This window comes from Eupeodes corollae, chromosome 2, assembly GCF_945859685.1.
Source record: "Eupeodes corollae chromosome 2, idEupCoro1.1, whole genome shotgun sequence".
In the NCBI taxonomy this organism is placed as follows: Eukaryota; Metazoa; Arthropoda; class Insecta; order Diptera; family Syrphidae; genus Eupeodes; species Eupeodes corollae.
Genome location: NC_079148.1, coordinates 118,690,812 through 118,716,157, shown reverse-complemented (window position 1 = coordinate 118,716,157; position 25,346 = coordinate 118,690,812). Strand labels below are relative to the sequence as shown.

The following is a 25,346-nucleotide window of genomic DNA, read 5'->3' as shown; positions in this document are numbered from 1 at the left end:
TAAAACAGTATTTTTTCTATGACTAAGTATCGTTCAGCACTGAAGTCATTTTAAAATATTCACGAAGGGAAATGTTGATAATCAAAATATGTAAATTCTTGATTCCTTTAATTTAAACCGAAATATTTATAGCTCCTTTTTGAAATTTAAAAAATTTAAAAGTTGTTAAAAATAATCAAACCTCTTCTAGGTGGTTTTAAATGAAATTCCAAAATGTTCCTTAAAAGGAAATAAAAATACGTATTGACAGCGAATTTGTTGATAAAATTGTCTCGACATTAAAACTAAATTTTAAAAAAAGTTATATATTTTGTGTTCTTCTATTTTTTTACTCAAAACCCCGAAAGCGACAAATAAGAAGATTTAATGATTTTCCAACTCTGTTAAGAACTCATGGTGACAAATAAGACAAATTCTAAGTTGGAAAAAAAATATTAAAATAAATCGCCATCCACTGACACACCTACTTTTAAAATTTTATACTAAAACAACAATTTCACTCTCTTTTTCTATTTTAGGTGAGGTTTTCAGACAATTTGGAATAAAATAAATATAAACCAAAATTTTAAACATAATGAAAATTAAAACAGATACGTTATTTTTTAAAATAAAAATTAAATACGTCACAACACACATTTTGTGTTATTTTAATTTTTAATGTTTTTGTTAATAAAAATAATTATTATTTTTGTTGTTGGTGCACCACAAAACAGAACAAAAACAAAACAACACAAACACACACACACACGTCAAATTTTGAAAGCACAACTTTAATTAATTTTGATTATTTTTTTGTTTTTTTTTTTGTATTTTTTTTGTTTTTAATTTAATTTTTAATTTTATAATTAAATTTATAAGTTTTAAAACTTAAGAATATAGAATACAATTTGGAAAAATAATAGAGTTATATTTGATGGTTATTTTATACAAGACCAGAAGTTTTGAAAATAAATATAGGTTTTAAATATGGTTTAGGTATATTTTATAATTATATTTATAGTTATATTTTCAAGGAAATTTATAAATAAAAAGAAAATAGAAAACAAAATTATTGGAATTGGAAATTCTATATAAGATTTTTTTGATTAGCCAATATAATTAAAAACATAAAACGAATATAAATCAAATACAATGTTCACAAATATACGAATGCGTTGTGCGTAGTTGATTATGATTAAAACATAAAATTAACAAACAAAAAAAAATAAATAAAAATAGAAATAATATCGTCGTCGGGTAAATAAGTAAAAATGTTAACATACATTTTAAGTACAAAATTAGACTTTGCCTTCATTTTTCATTGAGAACCTGAGAGTTTATGTTGCTCTTGCAAAACCTTATATGGAGATAAATTTAGATTTTAGTTATTAAATGCTTAATTTTTCCTCTCCTAGTACCCGTGGCATGATTAGTGCGTTGAACTGTCATGCCAGAGGTCTTGGGTTCGATCCCTGCCTATGCCATCTAAAGTCTTTTCACGGGTACTGCCTCTTGCGAGGAATTGACAAATTCTCCGAGAGTAACTCTTGTCATGAAAAAGTGCTTTCTCAAATTAGCCGTTCGGAATCGGCATATAAACTGTAGGTCCCCTCCATTCCTGACAACATTACTCGCACACAGAATTGGTTGAGAGTTGTAAGTCACTAGGCCCTGGTTCTTCATGGACTGTTGCGCCACCCAATTTATTTATTTATTTATTTTAGGATCCGGCCACGCACGACTAAGCGACGAAATAGAACACATGAAATCGTATGGAGGTGGCCACATAAACCCTAAGTGACTCAGCGATTTTTTAAGCGACAGTAAAAATGTCACCGATAAAGAGTGAGAAAAAGTCGGACAGATTTGCCATTGTTCTGGTAAGTTTTTATTAATTTAATCTTTAATTACAAATGTGGTTTTTGTTCAATGCCCGAATTCCCAAAAATATTGCGCAAGCTCATTTCTTGTATTCAACGCATTGCTTGAGCTTCTGTTAGAACGGGACTGTTCTTCTTGGGTGGTTGAATTTGTTAGAGCTAAGTCATTAGCCATTTCTGCAGACACGTGTATGTAATCGAACTTTTCCAACAGCAAATCAAATGATATTACCCGTGGCATGATGTTTAGTGCGTTGGTCATGTGAGAGGTCTTGGGTTGGATCCCTGCCTATGCCACCTAAAGTTTATATTCACGGGTACTGCATCTTGCAAGGAATTGATAAATTCTCCAGGAGTAATTTTTGTCAAATTAGCCGTTCGAATTCGGCTCAAAACTGTAGGTCCCCTCCATTCCTGACAACAGTACTAGCACACAGAAATGGTTGAGAGTTGTAGGCCACTAGGCCCTGGTTTCCTACGGGCTGTTGCGCCACCTAATTTATTTTAAATCAAATGATGGTATTGACATACAACAATATTGCCAAAATCCTTCTGGAAATCTGCGAACATTTAGATATTCATGATGAAATTCACCATAATATTCCCTTTCTCGATTTATTGGGTTGTACACCGAATCTACGGATTCTCGATCTTATTACAGATCTAGAAATATGAACGCGACTTTCAAATAGTAAGCTATGACAAATCGCACTTGACGATGGCATTTTTCCAACTAATCGCACAGCAACGTGTCGTTTAGTAAATTGCCACCCATCACTCGGATTGATCGGTCAGCGACTCCTGTCGTTCGGTCGCTCTTTGCATGGCCGAAGCCTTAGTCAATTTTATTTATTAATAACTTTGGTAATTCTGAAATAATTCAGTTTTAATTAATAGTAATCAGTCGAATCTTGCTTTTTAAAGCACTTAAATCAAAAGCTGATAGCAACAACTTTGAAGGTGGTTGTATTAGATCTTACTTTTATATAAAAGCTTTTCGAACCTTTTTTATGACTCTTAACGAAAGTTAAGTTTTTCGGTCAATTTGTTTGAAATTAATTAGTTTTATATGAGCACATTTTTTAAAGTAGGTTATTTGGAATAAAATTTGAAATAGGAATTTCATTTTAAAAAACTTAACCAGTTTATTGCATTTTTATTGGAAGAAGAATAAAGTTCAGTTATCTGTTAAACAATACAATATTTGTTCTAAATGGAAAAAGTTTCTTTGAAATTATAAAAAAAAACTTGCTTTATTTATATTAATGTCAACTAAAAGTAGCTTATATCGCAAAGTGGCTAATGGCTGTATCTCCGTAACAATTGGTAGTTATTAAGAGTCAGCAAAGTGAGGAAGAAGAAATGTGAAATGATATGTCGAAATAGGTCGGGGCAAATGTCAACACCGCCTTGTAAAATGACAGACGGCGAATTTTTATTTTATCTCCCTAGCACTAACTTTTTATTAAATTTAAACTGTCGGTATAACTTTCCTATTACTAATACAATTAGGAACAAGACACAAAAATGAGCCGTCAAAATGAGTTTCAAAAAATATTTGTGTAATACAAAAAACTCAGGTGTTCAAAATAGTAAGATGTCAATGCATTATATCACTACTGCTTTAAGTGGTTAAAAGTTTAGAATATACGTACTGAAGATTTTGTGGTTTTAAAACCACAAATAAACCTAAGATTTAAGACATATTTGACACAGTGAAAATATTCCAAAAAAAATGAAGAACTATGTAAAAAGTTTCTCGAAAAAAACGCAAAAAACTTAGTTTTTGAAAACGAATTTTTTGTTAGCTATGACATTTCTACTGACTCAAGTTTTATTTTCTATATTTATTTCTATTTTCATACAAATCAAATGATTTAAGATATTTTATCTAAACGAGAGTTTTATTCTATGGCTGACCGCAATCAATTAAGATAGAACTGCAGCCGCAAAAGTTGTCAAAATATAGAATACGTAAACAATATAAAGTTTTAATATTTTTAACTTTCAATGTTGCATAAAAAATCAAATAGAACAAAAGCATTTTTTACTTAATGCAAGTCCGAAAAAAGGTTAACCTCTTTTCTCTGTTTAAAAATCTGCAGATGTTTTTAAAGAAATAAGGGCTTCCGAGATACAAAAATGTTCTTTAATTTGTACCTAACCTCTGAATATTTCTTGATAAAACAAAGTATGTATGTTGCTAAGCTAGTTTTTTTTAATACAAAATGAATTAGCTTTTAAACGACTTATATAAACTGATAGCAATAAGCTTATTTCAATAGGTGACCCATTGATCCTATTTTCAAAAAAAAATTACAATAAATTAAAACAAAAAGTAAAAAAGAAAAAAGTTTAAATAAAATAAAATTATGGTATTGGTGTTTTTATTCTTTTATCAGACTTTCTTTATAAAGTTTTTTTTTTTAATTAAGCGCTTAACACACTTTTATCACGATTAAATTCAAGCTTTAGTCAATTAGTGCAGTTCATCAAATAAACAAAAACCATAACAAAAAATTTAAAACATTTGTATTAAAAAACGATAAAATGTTAAAACAACAAAAATTAACAACTTCAAACCAACTAAACACAAATATTTATGTAGGTATGTTAAGAATATCATTTTGTTCTTCATTTTATTAATCAAAATAATAAAAGCATTTTGACATTTAAACTAAATGTATGTTAATTGATTCCATTAGAAAATGACCTAATATAAATGATATACATAATTATTATTATTATGGTGTGATTAAAGAAACTGAAGTAGGCAGTGATTTGATTCTTGGTCAGTTGTTGATGAGATGTTCACCATTTCAATGATTATGTTGTTGATTGAATACAGAATTAGATTATGCGGTTAATGATATTAATGAGTTGAGATAATATGCATTTTTTTGTTTGTTGTTTTATTATTACATATTATTTTTGTTTTTTTTTATTAACATGTATCAACTGAAAAAGTTATATGAATTTTTTATAAAAATAACTGAAAAATTTTTAAAATTTTTTTTGTTGATGTTTTGTATACCTAAAAGAAACCGTCGGCTGACAGTGCTTTTGGCCTTGTATCAATAGCCCCAAATGCTCTACAATTTTTGTATTATTTTTTTTTTAGTTTTTTGTTTTGATTTTTTTTTCATGTTCATGTCAAATCACCGGAGAAATAAAAAATAGATGTAAATAAATTTTTATAAATTAGTAACTCAAGTACAAGTATTTTTTTTATAAGTTTATATCTATATAAATACTTAATAATTATATTCATTTAAAGGTAGTATATATATAAAATATAATATTACTAAATAGTTGTTGTTTTTTTTTAACTTTAATTTTAAGTGGTGTATTAGGTGTGTTAATATCGTTCCGTAACCGAAATTAGTTCGATTTTTGGAATGGATTAGATGCGTTGTTTTTATTTTTAGAATTTTTGTTTTTGTAGGGTGTTTAATTCTTTTTTTCAAGGAGGGTTTAAAAAATATGCGAAAATAATAGAAAATGAGAAAAAATATATATTTAAATTGGTATAGTAAATACTTAGTTATGAAAATGTCTGGAATTTATATGTAATGACTTAAGTTAATTGCCCAAACGGATTAATGACTACTGGTAAGTATAAACATGTTTATTTAGACATGCATACATTGAATTGCATACATGCGATCCTCACAAATAAGATCTTTGCTTTAATATGTTTATCGATATCGATTGTTTTATAATTTTTCCTGTTTAAAAACGTTTCGTACCAATAATATGGATCCTAAAAAGGGACAGTAAAAATAGGAAGATTCTGACTTAGTGGACTAAACAATAACTGTTTACGCTGCCTGCTAAGTCAGTACAAGGAAATGGGAAATTAATATGTGATTTAATGCAAAGCAAACTTGAAGTTTTCGAAAAAGATATTGCTAAAAAAGACTTTATTCATTTCTCAACAATTCTTGAATACAAACAGAGGAAATCTAGCGAATCGTTTTGCTAGCGGGCTTGACTTTCGTCTTCTTCGTTTTGAATTCGACCAATTAACGAATACAAAGGCGAATTCGAAATGTCATAATGTTTTTTGGTGAGTTGAAATTTGACAGCTTTATTTTGTCGAATTCACAGGCAAAAGAGTGTTTATTACTATTCACTTTCGTGGATTCTTTCTTGATTGTAATTAAAGGGTGATTTTTTGAGGCATTAGTATTTGACAGATCACGCGGGATTTCAGACATGGTGTCAAAGAGAAAGATGCTCAGTATGCTTTGACATTTCATCATGAATAGACTTACTAACGAGCAACCCTTGCAAATCATTGAATTTTATTACCAAAATCAGTGTTCGGTTCGAAATGTGTTTATCGACAAATTTTGTTCAGCGATGAGGCTCATTTCTGGTTGAATGGCTACGTAAATAAGCAAAATTGCCGCATTTGGAGTGAAGAGCAACCAGAAGCCGTTCAAGAACTGCCCATGCATCCCGAAAAATGCACTGTTTGGTGTGGTTTGTACGCTGGTGGAATCATTGGACCGTATTTTTTCAAAGATACTGTTGGACGCAACGTTACGGTGAATGGCGATCGCTATCGTTCAATGCTAACAAACTTTTTGTTGCCAAAAATGGAAGAACTGAACTTGGTTGACATGTGGTTTAAACAAGATGGCGCTACATGTCACACAGCTCGCGATTCTATGGCCATTTTGAGGGAAAACTTCGGAGAACAATTCATCTCAAGGAATGGACCGGTAAGTTGGCCACCAAGATCATGCGATTTGACGCTTTTAGACTATTTTTTGTGGGGCTACGTCAAGTCTTAAGTTCACACAAATAAGCCAGCAACTATTCCAGCTTTGGAAGACAACATTTCCGAAGAAATTCGGGCTATTTCGGCCGAAATGCTCGAAAAAGTTACCCAAAATTGGACTTTCCGAATGGACCACCTAAGACGCAGCCGAGGTCAACGATTTAAATGAAATTATCTTCAAAAAGTAAATGTCATGGACCAATCTAACGTTTCAAATAAAGAATCGATGAGATTTTGCAAATTTTATGCGTTTTTTTTTTTTAAAAAGTTCTCAAGCTCTTAAAAAATCACCGTTTATATAAAAATGTGAGTTAGCTTTATTTTAATTTTCTTATAATTTGTCCACAATCCACATTAAAATATTAAATATTGAACATATCCCCGCAAATTTCACAAATTGAATCAAAACAAAGGAAAGCTTTCAAACCAGAAGTGTCAAATCACTGGAATATCGAAAGAGAAAGTCAAACCAAAACTGTTGAAATACTGGAATATAGGAAGAACTATCTTCGCTTTGCCGCGAATTCGTTAATAAGGAAATACGACGCGAGTCGAATTGAAAACGATTCGCCGCGAACCTCATAATCAGACCATTGAAAAAGAAGACATTGCAGTGTTTTATCCGATCTTTAAAGCGACTTTGCAAAAAGATTCCAAAATTTTGCAAAGATTGGGAAGCTATCTCAATTTTTGAAACTGCCTTATGAAGTCACTGTAGTAGCAGAATGGACTGAAGTGGCTGCGAAGTTATTCGATCGTTCAAAAGCTGCATTACAATTTGAATTAATGGACCTTCAAGAAGATATTTCCGTGCAATTGTTTAAAACTGCAACCACTGAAGAATTTTGGTGTAAGTATGTTCAAGAAAAATATAAAATTGCAAAATTTTTAAGTCTGGACCCCACTTAAAACTACTTGCCGACCCCTGGCCTAGTGACTTACAACTCAAAACCATTCCTGTGTGCGAGTAATGTTCTCAGGGATGGAGGGGATTGAATCGAGTACTACTGGCATGACAGTTCTATGCACTAACTATCACGCCAAGGGCACTACGACATTACAATTACACTTAAGCTGCTGAAGTATTAAGAACATTTTTTTGGTTAAAAACCCAAATTTTTTATATGATTTTTGAACAGTGTTTGATTTTGAAATTTAATCAAAGTTTTTCTCAAATATGCCACATATGTAGAAATAGGTACAATGAAATAATACATTCAAAATCAACTTGGGGTCACTTAAGAACTCTTTTAATAAAGTGATATCGAGGAAGTGAGTCCTAGCGACATACAAATAGAAAATTCAAAGAAGTCCGAAAATATCTACATTAAATTTAAAGCAGGGCAATCTTCATAAGAAAAGCTTAACCTTAATTTTGTATGGTTTCAAATCTGCAATTAGGTTGTTCACGCCATTAAGCCCTTCAGCAGCGGTTCGCCTTATCTTTTATACTGCTAAGTGGTATTCTTAAAAACTGGATACGAATCTTTTTGAAAAGATAAGTCTTTTAACAAGACACATTTTTGCAGAAATCTCAATAAAATGCTTAAGAATTCAAGAATTCAATACTTAGTTGACTTTAATTAAGTTAATAAAGGATTTAACTCAATATTAAATACTATATATTAACTTATTGACATTGATATGTTTCATCAATTATTTCCATTTTTTGTAAAGTTTGTTTTAAAACTTTTAGCACAAATCTAGATTAATAAAAATACTTTTTTAAAAAAAGACCCTTTAAAACATTATTTACATTTTAACTTCATCTTTTTTCATGATTGTTAAAAATATTATATCAACTGTAAAGGCTATTTTAATATTATTTTTTTTAAATAATTTTCTTCGATCTTAAAGTTTTTCTGACTAGATTATCAAAGTGAATCTAAAACTTGTCGGAATTAAACTAGAAATTTGTCTCTTAATTAAAAACTCAATATTTCTTAAATTTGAACATTATTTATTTAAAAGCGTTAGCAATATTGAATTATTTTCATTTGGTTGATGGTTTTTCTTAAACAAATAAAGCTATTCAATATTTATAATTTGTTTGTAAAAGGTTCAATATTGCTTTAACAATGATTGCATTAATAAAATGAAACTATTCTTAAACAAAAACATACATTTGTTTCATTTAACAATTAAAAAAAGCTTTTTCAACCAATTCGATTGACATTTTCATAACTAACTATCACCGTGATAAAGAAAAATAAATAATTCAAAGAATTAAATTAATGATTACAAAATACACATTAAAAAAAAACAGAATCATTCCGCAATTCAAACAAATCCTCTTCATGAAATAAATACAAAGAGGACCAACATATTTTTTTAAAAAATTGTCTAATTCATTCCATATTATGTAACAAAAAGTAAAAACTAAACAATATATTTAAATACTTTTTATTTTGTTAGTTAATTTAAATTCAAATAACGATCATTCAACAATTTTTTTATTTTTATAAAAATGATTTAAAAAAAAGAAAGAAAAATCTATTACAAAATTTTGAAGAAAAAAAAGACATACAAAAAACAATGTTTACTTACTTTGGAGCCATGTCATTGTAACGAGTGTCACGTCCACCCGCTGGTCCAGGTCCATGGGATGAGCCTGAGTCTTCAAAGTAATCGGCTCGACGATCTCGAGAGGTTCGTCTACGTTCTTTGCTCTTTCTTCGTTTATTTTTGGGTCCACTACAATATTAACGAAGGATTGTTTTTTTTTTGGTTGTTTGGAATTTGAGTTAATTTTTTTTTAAGGAGAAAACAAAATTAAAGATTTTTTGTGAGCAAAGACAGAAAAAAGGATGTTACAGAGGATAGAAAGTTTTTTCTAAAGAAGCGATACAAAAAAGTTGCATGTTTTGGAAAGATATGGGTAGATTAAGATTTTTTAACACTCTCCGATAGATTACGGAGAGAAAATAGGAAATTTTGGAAAAGGAATGTGTTCTTAAAAAGGATAAAAGCATATATTTAAAAGAATAAGCATGCATACACGTTGGAAGAGATAAGGAACATTTGTTTTTGTTTTTGAATACAAGAAGAACGAAGATCAGAACTCTCGGAATTGCTTCGAAGGTAAAACAGCCTATTTATATATTTTAATGGGTGTGAATTATAAAATTTAAAGAAACTACAACAATTCCTGACAACATTACTCGCACAAAGGAATGGTTGAGAGTTGTAAGTCAGTTGGTTCACAACGGACTGTTGCACCACCCAATTTAATTTTTAAGAAACTACAAAAACAATAATTTTTGAAGTGGTTAAGAAGTTAAATTTGTGTTAGAACACTGACATGAGTGAAATTAAATCATTATCTCGATTTGTAAAACTCAATGATGCCCTTGGCTTAAAAGTTACAACATTTTCTCAGATCTAGACAAAATTGATTAAAAACTAAATTTGTCTTCTAAGGTTAGGTTAGGGTATAGTGGCTGTCCAAGATGGAAACGGACGCACTTAGGTCAGTTTAATGGCCCATTGTGATACCATATGAATCTTGAGACTTCCTCCTAAGCTCAATGGAACCAGTTTGAGTCCCTTACGAAGCGTGAGAGGCTGATTATGCTGATATGATTTAGATTGTTTAGATCGTTAAACAAGAATTCTCCTAGGTAATTCTTGTGTTTTTGAGCCAGAGCAGGGCATGTACAGAGAAGGCAAAGAACTGTTTCCTCCTCTACCTCTTCCATTCAACTTCTGCAAAAGTCATTTGAGAATACGCCTAGTCTCGTGGCGTGCTTTCCTATTAGACAGTTATGACACCTATTATCGAGCTTACATGCGATCTGCTTAGAGAGAGCAAGCACCTTGAATGTTTAAAATCCAGTGTTTGCCAGATGTTTTTTGTGACTTGACACGTGCTGATGTTGTTCCAACTAGTGCTTGCCCTCATCACAGCGTCTTGCATTAGCAACAGTTTACAAGTAGCACGAAAGCATCGAGAAATTTTAAAAATCTAAGTCTATTAAAACATCAATACAATAGGAAAACTCCTAAGACAAAATCTGCATTTCACTTTGATAGTTTCTACTGGTGCACCCAAAAATATGAAGCAATTCAAAGAATTTAAAATATTGAGAAATTTTGTTTCCCTATTAAATACGCTTTTATAGGAATAAGGCCAGCAAAAATAAATCAAATTAAGAAAAGAATTAAGGAAAAGCAAAAATTATAGGCGAAAAAATAAAACAATAACAACAAAAACTTGTTATTAATAAATTGAAAAAACATTTAACACTTACTTTGCCAATGGAATGTGATCACGTTCACTGTACGCATCATACAAATACTCCCTGAAAATTTTACAGAAATTTTGCAATATTTTCTTTTTGATGTTTTACTTTTTAAATTTAACTTTTTTTTTCTTTTTTTTTATTTGTATGATTTTTATTTTGCATGAAACGTTATTGTGTTAAGACTTTTTTTTAATATAAGAAAAATTAATTTAAAACATTCAAGAAAACAGAAACAATAAAACAAACAATTAAAAACATACAAATTGACAAGAAAATACATAATTTAGAACAAAACATATCAAATTTACAATAACAAAACTTCTAGTTTTAAGCGTATAAAAATATTTAAAGCAAATTTATGAAATTTTTTAAGTAACAAATTTTAAACATACAAATGAATAATGCAATAATAGATTATTTTAATTCAATAATTGAATAATTGAGTCAAAAGCTAGCAGTATAAGTGTATAAAAGACTGACAAAAAGTTATTCTTTTAATGCAAACATATAAAGGTTCAAAGCATAAAAACTGCAGACATATTCTTAGGTTTTGATGAATAAATGATTGAAATAAAAGAATGAATGATGTACATAAAATAAATAAGATAAAACCTTTGTATGTCCTTTTTTGACTAATTAGATATTAAACTTACCTGAAATTTGAAATGAGATTTTTACTTGTGTTAAGAAAGTTTAAATGTCGACAAACTTTAAATGCGGATATAAGAAGTTTTCAGTCGTTTAGCTAAGAGCATGTAACCGCTAGACCCCAAAACAAGGGCATAAATAAATCGTCCCTTTAAAACACTGTTATATTTAATTATAAACAAAATAGTACAAAATCCTAGACATTGCTCAAAAGAATTTCTGGGCAAAGATTTGAGATGAAATGGTAGACTGAATATTCAAAAGCTACGTGCAAATCATAGAAAATTAATTATAAAATCTCAGACGGAGGAATTCCCGAGATGAATTAAAGGTGGCGTCTACAGTTCCAGTAAGGTTGAACTACTTAGTGAACACCTTATAGGGCTTCTACGAATTATTCGGAGCCCAGGCTTATAAGGAGCGGTTTCATCCGGCTGCTCGTCCTTGGAGTTATACTAAGAATCTGGCCCTCTAGGTTGGGGGTTGTGCCGTCGGGGTGACTTCCTGGCCACGTAAAAACATCATAGTTGCGAAGCACCAACAAGCCTCGGATACGGACCGATTTACTGTTGACAACCTACGCAAACAAATTAAGGACAACGAGCTTCGGATATGCACGTGGAATGTTAGGTCCCTTAACAGACCACGTGCGGCCAAAGAATTAGCGGAGGACCTAGCAGACATCACTGCCATCCTGGAAATACGATAGTGACTGCTACCACGAAAACCAACAGCGCTTTATTTGGATGCGGCTTTGTCATTGGAGCAAGACTTAGTAAAGAAGGAGGAGCTAACATCGACTCGGACCACTACCTCGTTGTGAGTTCCCTTGGCTCGGGTTTCTAAACCCAAGGCAAAACAGGGACGTGCTGAGAGAAGGTACAACGTCGAACAACGATCCTGAAAAAAAGAGAACCTTTAAACTGCACCAACTATATAGGAATCAGTCTACTTAACATCGCCTACAAAATCATCTCTGCCGTAATATGTGAACGTCTAAAGCCCATCGTCAGATGGTTTTAGACCAGGAAAGTCCACAGTTGATCAAATATTCACATTACTGCAGATTCTGGAAAAAACCCAAGAACACCAAATCGACACCCACCATCTTTTCATCGATTTCAAAGCCTCATATGACAGCATCTACAGGGACGAGATGTATAGAGCCAAGTCTAGTTTTGGCATCCCTGCCAAACTCGTCCGTTTGTGCAGGATGACTATGGCGAATTCACGCTGCTCCATAAAGGTTGGAAACAACTTAACAGATTTGTTTAACATCGTGCTTGAAAGAATAGTGCAGCTCCACACGTCAACACTAGAGGCACTATCTTTCAAAAGTCTGTCCAATTACTAGCATATGCTGATGACATTGACATAATGGGAAGAACTCAGCGTGATGTCAATGGGGCTTTAGTGATTATTGAGGCAGAGGCGGCAAAAATAGGTTTAACGGTTAATAATGGCACAACAAAGCACATGCTGTCGTCAAGAAAGGACATACAACACCGACGTCTTGATCAAAACGTCACCATCGGAAGACGTAACTTTGATGTAGTCAAGGACTTTGTCTACATAGGTACCGCTGTAAACGCAGAAAACAACACCAGCGCTGAGATCAAACGCAGAATAACTCTTGCTAACCGCTGTTTCTTTGGACTGAGAAAGCAATTGAGTGGTAAAGTCCCTTTCTTGAGGGACCAAAGTTTTGCTATATAAGACCCTTATCATCCCCGTCCTGCTATACGGTGCAGAACAATGGACTATGACAAAAGCGGATGAAAGCACCTTTTGTCGGCTCGAGAGAAAAGTTTTTCGTGTGATCTACGGTCCTGTATGCATCAAAGGGGAGTGGAGGAGAAGATGGAAGACGAGCTGTACGGGCTGTACAGCGACGTAGACTTAGCCAGAAGGGTAAAAGTCCAACGACTAAGATGGCTGGGTCACGTAGAGCGCATAGAATCCACACCCACAGGACAGCGCAGCAAAAGAAGACCGCGGATCAGGTGGCGCGCACAAGTGGAAAGTTACCTCACCCAACTTGTAGCGCGAAACTGGAGACATTTAGCTAGGGACCGAGCTAGATGGAGAAGTTTGTTTGGGCCCTAGTTCGCACAGGACTGTAGCGCCACCTTAAGTAAGTACAAATAGTTGTTTGGAATTTTATTTTAAACTGAGATCATTTAAATATACATAACAGCTCGGATAATCCTTTAGACACCTTTTTTCACTGTCTTTTAATTTCTCTCAAACTCTGCAGTTTACCAACTCAAGAGTTGATTTCAGTTTTAAGAATAAGTTGAACTGCTTGAATTTTGAATAATGTTGTTATAGATTTGAAATTATTAGTGGATTCTCTTATTTACTGGAGATTGATAAAATCTATAGTAGACAAATCTTCAGTTAAGAATGACAACTTCAAGTGAAGGAAAAGAATTGAAAGTAAAGAGAAAATATCTTCAAGTTACTTTCAAATACATTAATCGGGGGTTTGTGTACAAAAGTTTCATGGGAACTTAACCATTTTTTTTAACACATATATTAGCAATAAAACTTAAAGATAATTCAGCAAAAAAAATAAAAACAAAATCGTATTATCTGCAAAAATTAGCTTTTACTAAAAATCAAAAATATAAAATTGTGTGTCTAAAAATTATTAGTTCTTAGTTTTTGATCTTAAATACATTTTATAAACTAGCTTTTAACTCATTCAATTGTAGATTAAAATGATATATATGCATTTTCAAGAGAATTTTGAATGATAAAAATAATTAAAACTACATTCACTTTTATATAATAAAAAAAAAACATGTTACATAAAGCAGAGTTAGAAAATCAAACATATAAATATAAATTTTAAAAATAACAATAAATTCATAAACTTTAAATATTTTTTCTTTAAATAACTTAACTATCATTTTAATGGGATGTGTTGGGATAAGGGTGATATTCCACTTTATAACTTAAATATGTTTTTTTTGTTTATTTTCTTTTATTGTAATTTGAATGTTTTGGTTTAATATGAATAAATGTGATTTATTTATTTTTTAATTAAAATTTAAGAAATAAAATAATTGATAGGCAGAATACTCACGATTCGACTAGTGGTCCCGGATAGGGATCTGATTTCTGATACAAACTAGATAGCTTAACACTTATCACTAACGTTGGCAGGAAGAGGATGACACACCAGGCAACACCAGCCCAGAAGCCATTCTAAAAAAAAAAAAAAACAATCTATACCAATTCCTCCAAGTAAAATCAAGTCACATTCAAACTTACCAATGGATCGACAAATTTATTGCAAGTTGCTACAATAGCCGAATCATAGACATGTGCCAGCGGAGCACACTTACCCACAATCGTTTGAATGGATTTAATGACCAAATCCAAATAACGTTGAATCTCTTCGGTGAAGAAAGTCGTCAATGTTTCAGCAGTTTTCTTAATGAAAGTACGTCCGTCTTCGTTGATGAAATTCTGAGCTTGTTTTATTTCCTCCACCAACGATTCGATGGATCTTTCGAATGATTTATGGTTATAGCTGAGTTTCGATTGTAATTCTTCGGCTAGAGCAATCAATTCTCGAGTTTGTTCACGCATTGGCAGCACAAGATTATCTTCATAGGTTTCCAAATGCAGTGCCTGATTGCGTAGACCAACTTGTACGTCATTCATTGAGGTACCTTTGATTTTATCAGCGGTTTTTCTCAACTGAGATGCCAATGCTTTGAGCGAATAGATGGTTATGTTTTCATTGAGATTATCGGTGAACTTGTCACGGTCGAAATTATTCAAACCCGATGTAGCTATAGCTCGGATTCTCTGTTCGTTCTCTTCACTAAGAATGACAATTTTCGATTCGAAATTAATGCCATCGACGAATTCTCTTAGAGTTTTTGTAACATTTAACTGAGCAGGATATTCCTTGATTGATTCAATATCAAAGTGATTGTAGAGATGTAGGACTTCGTAAATTGTTTCGTTAGCCTGACAGGCAGCGATGACATGAGAAATTCGGAATGGTGGCAAATTACCGGTACTAAGTGATCCGATCTTTTGTTTTGGATTATTGTTATTGTAGAATACGTTATTGAGATCAACGAAATTATCAATATATTGGAAGACGTCATCAGTTTTTGGATTTCTACATAAAAGAAAAACAAAATAATAAATTAATTGTTCTGATTTGCTAAAAATTGAAAGACAAATTACCTAAGAGGAGTGCAAACACCACGTTGCAGAACTAATCCAACAAGGAAATGGACAAGTGCAGCAACGGCTAATATCGAAATCGTTAGGAAAATAACAGCAACGGCTCTATTAAGTAAAGACGAAATTATTAGTATCAAAAATATTAAATATGTTAATTTGATCAAGGACTCACAGCATTAAGAATCTAGAACCAGATCCTTTGTTGCAGCAATCATCACCATAGCCATCTGGACGTTTACCACAAATTCCGCAAAACAGAGCACATGTTAAAGCAGTCAGGATCTAAAGCAAGAAATATGTTTTTTATAGACATCCTTTTACAATATGGTAAGATTTTTAGGACTTATTTAAAACCGCTGTGCCTTAATCTTAAGTCTATGAATTTTCAAAATATATAATATTTACCACCAACAAAACGGAACTGATAGCTATTCCAGCATAGAATCTGTAAATACTATATTCGTGGATATATTTATCCGCTGTGGTTGTTGCTGAATTAGTTTTTTCATCGATTTCTTTACTAATTTGTGTAAATCTTCCACTAATATCCTCAGATGTCTTTTTAAGTGCTTGACCTAAAAGAGAAAACAATACAAAATTTTATACTAATAGAGTTTTTGTTGTATATTTATAGGGGTTAAGTACTTACCAACTTTTTCCATTGAATCAATAATTTTTGGAATATGTTCTGTAATTGTTCTATTTATGTCGTTTTGTAAATTCTGCCAAGCTTGACGACCATCTTTTCCAGCTGATGCATCACCATTTTTAATTAAGGTATCAACACTTTCAATGATACTTGTAACATCGGGAAGCTATAATTCGAAACAATCAATTTAAGTTAAGTCTAGTTGGTTTTTAATTGGAAACAAAAAAGAAATTAAAATCAAATATGAAAACGAAAATTGTTTACAAAAAACAATAGAATGAAAGAAAAAGGATTTTTTTTGAGAGCCTTCAAACCTTGAAGACTCATTTATCTTCCTAATGGAGCATTGGACCCACCGAATTGAAATATCTTGAAAATTCTGACTGATCAGCTGTGGTTCTTCTAAGGAGTGGGGCTAGAGAGGCTTTAGTGACTCCTAAGGTATTTTTATATGCAATAATACATTTACAAGTGTACAATTTCGGACTTTTTTTTGTTCTTTTGTGCCATTTGAGTATTGAACGATTTAACAAGATCTAGGCAAATGCTTATTTTAGCTACTTTATTTTACTTAAAGTTTTATTCTGATATCAGGACCTGCTTTATTTAGGTATTTATTATAAATATCTACAATGTTTTCCCGCGTTTAAAAAAAAAAAAAAACAAAATGTACGTTTTCTTAGGTTCTAGTTTATATACTCAGTTCGATTCCTGGTACTTGAATGTGAACATTTCGTTTTCAACTTTAATTTAAAAGTAATCCGGACTGAAATATTGCAATGGTGGTTGAGAATGAGCAAATGCTTAAGTCAAATTTTGAGAATGATACTCGTAGATACCCAACGAGAACCGTATGGCAATATGAAAAAGCCAATGACTTCTTTTTTAACTTTAACTGGTCACTTTGTTCCTAGATTCCAACGCAGATATGGTAACAAACTTAATTCTTTGTGGAATGAGAAATTTTATCCCGAATAGGGTAAAATCTATCAAACCTAAAGAAAATTCATGGTTGGATTAGAGAGAAAGACCTGTAACGGACATATACGACATTAAATTTTTGCATGACCAGAAATTACGGCAAAAATGACACTTCTTTTGTAAGCTCTGTTGATTTTGTAAGCCAATTTTCTTGCATTACAGTTTGATGGTGATGCGATGTTGCCAATGAGTGACATGAATCCTCCTGTACTTGAAAGCGTAAACGTTTCTATTGGGCAAATCTTTGTTCCTACTCGTACAGTTGCTAGATTACTAGAAGATCTTGACATTCACAAATGCGCAGGCCAGGATAGTATCTCCGCTATTGATCTGAAGAGGTGTTCTTCGACGCTGGCAAAACCACTTGGTAAGCTTTTCCATCTGTCCTTTTCGAATGGTCTTTTCCGAGTGGATTGAAAACTGCATTTGTCCAGCCTGTCTCTTAAAAAGGCGAATCCTCCACGCAACCGTCATCCAATTGCACTTACGTAACTTCTTTCCAAGATCATTAATTTTTAGCTTCACATATTCGTTTTTATATTCTCATCCTTGTTCTTCGGATGTGGACCACCAACGATGGCAGCGTATGATAAGCTCATTAAATTCTGATCTTGACAGCATTGTCTAGTTGAGAATGAAAAACTGTGTAAAATTTAATGCTTCGAAAACTCAATGTCGCAAAAGGGTAACCCTCCCCCAGTGCCACTTTCCGTTAGTGGTACTTGCTAGTGGAAGACAGAACAACTAACAGTCTTAGCTTTGTGCATCAAAAACCACTTGTTGTGGAGTGATCATATATTTGACATAACCAAAAACGTGTTCAGGTTATTTCCGACGATGCAAGAGGTTTTTTACCCCTTTTGATATGGCTATAATTTACAAAGCGAGTATAACTCTCACATTTGGGCTGCCGCCCCAATAACGTACTTGAGTTTTCTGGATAGAATCGAAAAAAAGAGCTCTAAAAATGATAGGAGATCGTTCTCTTACCGAAACATTTGCTTCTCTTGAACACTGCCGCAAGGTATCGTGTCTGTAATTTTTTTTCTATAATTCACAAGCCCTCAAGAGGTTATTAGTACCCTTTATATGTTTATATTTAAACACAGTGCGGGCGTTAGGAAAATATGGAAGGATTTAAAAGAAGATACCGGTGCATACAGCATATTGGACTTAAAGTTTGAATATCAAAATGGGAGGGAAAAACAGAGTTGGCCAAAGTATTCCACATTCTCGATGTGTGATTTAAGAAAGAATCTCTATACTTGACAGTACGCCCGAAATTGAGCTCAAAGGTAAACTGATGAGCATTCCTAGAAGTGCGAGTATTACGGCTGAATAGTTTAAGGGGTGAAATGCAACTGGCTAATTCGACAGAATATTGTTTGTAAAAATATCGATAAAACAACGAAAGGAATAAAACATTGCGGCGGTGTTCTAGCGATATAAATGTTTCTATTATAGTTCTGTCACCTATCATTTTTAAAGACCTTTTTTGAATTCTGTCCAAGAGATTTAAACTTGTTTCAGGGCACCTGCCTAGATATGTGAAGTTTTGGATGAAAGCTTTGTAGATTAGAGCCAGATCAGAAGGGGTGACAAATTTCTTGCATCGTCGGAGAAATCCTAACCACCTGGCAGCATTTTTGGCGATATCGGATATGTGATCATTCTATAAGAGTTGATCTGTAATACACATACCGAGTACTGATAGTTGATTGGTTTCTTGGATGCAAGTGCTACCCATGGATAGTGGCATCGGGGGTGCGTTACGCTTTAACGACAGGAGACAGCATTGAGTTTTCGAAGCATTAAATTCTATACGGTTTTTGATTCCCCATTGGACAATACTGTCACGATCAGAATTTAATAAGCTTATCATACGCTTCCGTTGAAGTTCCACATCCGAAGGACAAAGATGTGAATCTTGAAACGAATATGAAAAGCTCCGAGAAACAGTTTATTGGATTAGAAGTTTCAGACATAAGATCATTTATGAATACAAGGAAGAGAGTTGGAGACAAAACGGAGCCCTGGAGCATTTATTTTATGTATTTCGGACTTGAAACCATCTAATACAACTTGTATTGAACGGTTAGAAAGGTAATTTCTAATCCAACGGAAAATAGATTCATCAATACCAAAAGCACGCATTTTCGATAAGAGCAATATCAAGTGCAATAATCTTTCTTTCTGCAAAACGATGTAAGAATTTGTTCCACTATTCGGTGAGATGAACTATTAGATCACCAGTGGACCTATTGCTACGAAAGCCATACTGTAGGTCATTAAGAAGCTTCTGTTCTTCAAGATATTTCTTAAGCTGAAAATTAATAAGCGTTTTCATGACCTTGGAAAGAAGGGACGTAAGAACAATTGGACGATAGTTTGAGGGGGAGGAGGATTCGCCTTTTTTAGGGACAGGCTGAACAAATGCAGTTTTCCTTCCACTCGGGAAGAGACCTGTAGAATAGAACAGATGGAAAAGCTTACGCAGAACAATTGGGGAGATACTATCCGAGTCAGCGAATTTGTGTATGTCAAGGCTTTTCAGTATTCTTGCAACTGCTCGAGTGCGAAAGAAGATTCGTCCCATAGAATCATTTACGCTCTCAAGAGCAGGAGTACTCATAACACTTTCCGGTAGCGTCAAATTCACAGCAAACTGTGCTGCAAGCAAATTGGCTTTATCAATCGAGCTTACATAGGGAGTTTAGTTGAGCTTCAGTAAAGTGTAGAAAATAAAAATCGCTTTCAAAGGCTGCTCCTAACATCGAAATTTACTTTTAAATTAAAAGTAGATGATTATTGCATTAATAAGTATGTTTTTTTAGTTTTTGTACTTATTACTGGAAAATTTCAAGCCTTAATTTAAATTCGAAAAAAAAAAATAACTGGATAACCGTTTTTGACATATAAAGTAGAGTTGAGATTCGATTTAATAAGATACTTAAGCTTTGTTTCCTGCGAATGAAATCGATGTAAGGTCAGAATTTAAGAGGGTATTTGAACTTTAAGGTTTAGAATATACAAATTAGAATTTAAAATTTAGATTTAAATGATTTAAGTTGCAATAAAAAAAAGTACGATCAATTTTAAATATAAATTCAACAAAACTTATTTGAAATACAATTTAAAAACTAAAATAGTAAAGTCAAATAAAAACAACTTAAGAACAAGATTAAAATAAAAAGATTCTACAAATCAACTAAAAAAAATTCAGTTTCTTTCAAAACATACCCTTGGGAAGTATCGGTCTAGCATCTATTGGTATATTTTCACATAGGGAACATTTTTAAGTTTATCATTTTACGAGTCGATTTTAAACAAAATAAATAAATATCCAAAATATGTGATTTGTTCGTTAGCATGAGTAATGAGAATAATGAAGTTTTAATATTAATAACATGTAATCTTAAAAGTATGTTATTTTTTTAATTTCTAAGCTTAAATTATAACTCACCTGATTATAATCAAATCCATTGGTATCCAATTTACCGATTTCGTAATTTTCCAAAACATTTTTACATTCCTGTGTTTGACATTTTGTTAACATAACTAAAAGATCACGTTTAACACCTCGCAAACCTGAGAAAAAAAAACAAAACAAGTATAATTCTTAGATACAAAAGTGATATTTTTGTTATTAATGAATTTACCATCACTTAATTGAGAAGCATAAACTCGAAGTTCATTGGTGATATTTTTCATTCGGTGTAATTTAACATTTATTTTAGGCAAGTCTGCTAAGAAATTCACAAGATGATTTAATGAAACTGCTTTCGATGTTTCTTCGAGTTTTCTTATAAGACTACTTGATGTATCTGTAATGAAAAAAACAAAATTAGAATTTGAAGAATTAAAGGATTAGAAATATTGTAACATTGTGTTTACACATATTCCAAAAACCTACAAAATGTCGATGCAAACATCCGATTGATGTAATAATAACTTAATCTATGATATAACTACAGGAATCCCTTAGACATGTGTGCATGCTTACATTTATTATAATTAAATTCTTAGGGCGAACATTCATTTCAGCTATCATAATGTATCTATCTTTAGCCAATTAATATTTCCAACTCACTTGCGCTACCTACCAGCTTAATTGCTTAATTGCAATAAGACCACACATTGAGAGCTATATAATAATCATTAAATCTGAAGAAGATTAAATTCAAAGCTTAGCCCACCCAATACAGTACATACTCGTACACCTACTCTGACGATGACGACGACGCACGACTACGAGGACGAAGTGATACAATTTTAATTGCTTACTCTTAATCATGATGGATAAATGTCTGTAACATCCTTTTCCTTGCTCTTCCATATATGATATAGGTCCTACCTACCTATGTATACATATTTTCGAAATTTTCATAAAATCTTTTAAGTGCCTCTGAAGCTTTTACTATATTGCTTACACTACACACCATCTAAACATGGAAATTTGGAAAAGTCAATGTGTTCATTTGAGTCTAATCCCACCCACAGGAAGGCGAGGATAATATCAACCCCGTCTCGTCAGGACTCTTACGTACACATGAGTTTACGTAAGGTTTGAATGTATAGAAAAAGGTATTTGCTGTATTCCAAAATCTTCTTAATAAAATCTAATAACACCGACTTCCTGGCTTCCTACGTTGAAATTAAGTCAATCACTATGTATCGTTAAATGATGTCTAAAATAACTGTTTGCTACTGATATAAAAGGTATGTATTCATTATTGGCATCAGGATATACAGTATCACAAAAATCAGTGTTTCTAATTTATACAGGGAAGGTTTTGAGTGCGGTAAACACATGGGAAATAATTACACTTCTAGTGGAAAATCACTTTTTTTAAACCTTGAAATTTATGTGAAGTTTAATCTCACTGCTTTTTTGTATTTGCTTTGTTTTTATCTCAAGGACTTTAGGAAATGTGTCAATGGATGTTTATTTTATTGTTAAGATGAATTTATGCCATTACCAATGGAAAACGATATGAGATAATGATAATTTCCATGACCACTTTGCACTACTGCGCTTGTATGACCTTAATAGCTTTACACATTTCATGTTAAGGCTTTCAAACGAACGATTTTCAAGAATTGGTTTATACCTTATCTTTTACGGGGTGTCAAAGAAAAAGTCTAAATGTATTTAAAAACAAGATTTTGGTGACCATGTAGTCTCATTCATTGGAGAAATAAAACGGCCAGCAAACTTTTATTGCACAAATTGTGATTGTTTGATGGTTTATATCTTTCAATCATGAAAATAAAGCTATCAACTGCACTATTTTCGAATTCCGGCTATAAACAATCATAAATAATAGCTTGGTAGTATACTTCATTACCCGTTACTGTTCCTTGGACTGTTTTGGTCTTGGGTTCAATCCCTGCATGTGCCATCATAAGTTTTTTTTCACGGGTACTGCTTCTTGCAAGGAATTGACAAATTCTTCAAGAGTAATTCTTGTCCTGAAAAATGCTTTCTCAAATTTGCCGTTTGGTTTCGGCTTAATAGAAGGTTCTCTATTTCTGACAAAATTACCCGCACACAGAAATGGTTGAGAGTTGTAAGTCACTAGGCCCTAGTCTTCAACAGACTGTTTCACCATCTCTATTATTTATTTATGATTTTACCACCAGGTTAAATTAGGCTTTATCACTGAAGTTGATTTTCCGATAAAAATCCGAATCACTTTAATACATTTCAGCGAATATTCGATACTAATTACGATTGACCACCTTGAGTTCTATAATTGGCGAACTTTAAATACAAAAACAATGTCTAATACCGTTTGTGAAAAGTTGTATTCCAAATATGATGGAATAATACCAGTCGAGCCACAAAAGACTTCTAACATAATTGCACCAATCCTTGAGGCAGTTTTTACCAGCTGTCTTTACCTGATATGTGTTCCTTCGGCATGGAGATAAGCTAAAGTTGTTTTTATTGCCAAAAGCAGGTAAATGCTTCTTCATTCCTTCTTGTAAGACCTTGGAGAGATTGATTGATATCCATTTAAGGGCAAGTATTGATACAAGACTTCTGTGTTTGTCTCAACATGCCTACTGTAAAGGTAAATCGATGGAAACAGCGTTACACACCTTAGTACGCACCGTTAAATATTCCCTCAATCGAAGGTGCCTTTAACAACGTACAACGTACTTACATCTCTAAATGTAGAGAGTTCGCTTCTGGAGTTAATTCATTTAATGCTTACTAGCAGAATATTAAGTCAAAACTGGGCAACTCTTCTGATAGACGATTCGTTAGTAGGGAGACACCGCAAGGTGGTGTTCTATCCCCTCTCTGGAGCATAGTGGGAAATAAAATCCTAACTAGTCTGGATGCGGAGGGTTTCAGAGTGATAGCCTATGCGGACGACGTTGCTATAGCAGTTTCAGGAAAGCATCTTAACACCTTAAAATAACTCTTACAAAATGCCTCAGACAGACGAATACTTTGGGCTAATCGGTGTAGACTTATTCTTATTTTCGGGGAGATACAAAATTCCATTTATCAACCGTCCCTATATTAAAGGAATCCAATTAAAATTCTCAGACAAGGCTAAATACCTGGGTCTTGTCTTAGACAAAAAACTAAATTGGAAGCGCAACGTACAGGAAAGAGTCAAAAATGCTACTGTAGCTCTCTTTTTTTGCAGAAAAGCTATTAGCAATAAATGGGGCTTACAACCCAGAATCACGCATTGGCTATACACATCGGTATTCAGACCGATTTTAATGTACGGTGTGGCAGTATGGTGGACTGCTTTAGAGAAAGAAATAAACCGGGATAAATAAAATAAAGTCCAACGTTCAGCATGCCTATGCATAATCGGATCGCTTCGCACGACCCCATCTGTGGCACTGGATACCTTACTCTACCTAACATCTCTTCACATAGGAGCAACCTCTGCTATTTGCCTCAAAGCTTCGTCTCTCATTACACCTTCCCAATTATTGTAGCGTGTTTCAGGCGGAACTTTTGGCGATAAAAGAAGTCTTGTCCTGGCTTAAGGAAAACGTGATATCAACATCTGATATTCGTTTTTTCTCATATAGTCCGCTATCAAATCTCTACAAACATTAAAATAGTCCATAACTGTCGATCATCTCTGATGGAGATGGCACAGCAGTTTAAATTTCACCTTTGCTGAGTGCCGGGCCATAGAGGCATTCCAGGTGAGTGTAAGGCAGATGAACTCGCCAGGAACGGTACAGTACAGCCCATCTTACCACGTTTGGGTCATACTGGCATACCAATCGCTACTTGTAAACTGTTACTAATGCAAGATGCTATGAATAAGGCAAACACCAGGTTTAACAACTCACCAAGTGACAGGTCACAAAAAACATCTAGCCAACACTAGATTTAAAACGTTCAAGGTTCTTGCTATCTCTAAGCAGATTGCATATATAATAGGTGTCATAACCGGACACTGTCTAATAGGAAAGCACGCCACGCGACCAGACGTATTCTCAAATTACTTTTGCAGAAGCTGTATGGACTAGGAAGAGGAGAAAACAATTCTTCATCTTATCTGTACATGCCCTGCTCTGGCTCAAAAACACAAGAATTACCTAGGAGAATTCTTTCTAAACGATCTTTATCATATCAGCATAATCAGCCTCTCACGTTTTGTGAGGGACTTAAACTGGTTCCATTGAGCTTAGGAGGAAGCTTCAAGATTCATATGGTATCACAATGGCCCATTAAACTGGCGTAAGTGTTGTCCGTTTCCATCTTAGACAGCCACTATAACCTTACCAGAGAAATTGCCAGATCTCTCTTTCGATTCATCATCTCACTAGCTTGGCTAAACATCAGAACAGAAGATTATTGGCGTCTAGAAGGTCAATTCTTTACGACGACCCAAATGAGCTTTAGTTTTGTGAATAACTATCATTTTTAGTGAACTTTCACAATATCATTAAGCTATTGAAGCATGTATCCTTCAATT

General features: G+C 33.0%; 1 protein-coding gene across 4 annotated transcripts in view; it reads right to left on the bottom strand.

Moving 5' to 3' along the window:
• LOC129948399 (prominin-like protein) overlaps nucleotides 1-25,346 on the bottom strand; it is a 212,981-nt gene that overhangs the window by 3,563 nt on the left and 184,072 nt on the right. For 2 of the 4 annotated variants that reach the window (XM_056059389.1, XM_056059390.1), the window contains exons 8-18: nucleotides 21,042-21,206; nucleotides 20,846-20,970; nucleotides 20,623-20,646; nucleotides 16,402-16,567; nucleotides 16,158-16,327; nucleotides 15,925-16,034; nucleotides 15,753-15,857; nucleotides 14,820-15,684; nucleotides 14,632-14,753; nucleotides 10,899-10,949; nucleotides 9,196-9,342 (exon numbers count right to left, since the gene is read on the bottom strand). In XM_056059389.1, the coding sequence (XP_055915364.1) occupies nucleotides 9,196-9,342; nucleotides 10,899-10,949; nucleotides 14,632-14,753; nucleotides 14,820-15,684; nucleotides 15,753-15,857; nucleotides 15,925-16,034; nucleotides 16,158-16,327; nucleotides 16,402-16,567; nucleotides 20,623-20,646; nucleotides 20,846-20,970; nucleotides 21,042-21,206 (2,050 nt within the window). Of the gene's footprint in view, nucleotides 1-4,893; nucleotides 4,952-9,195; nucleotides 9,343-10,898; nucleotides 10,950-14,631; nucleotides 14,754-14,819; nucleotides 15,685-15,752; nucleotides 15,858-15,924; nucleotides 16,035-16,157; nucleotides 16,328-16,401; nucleotides 16,568-20,622; nucleotides 20,647-20,845; nucleotides 20,971-21,041; nucleotides 21,207-25,346 lie in introns of all 4 variants that reach the window. The other 2 variants (XM_056059393.1, XM_056059392.1) reach the window with 2 other exon arrangements.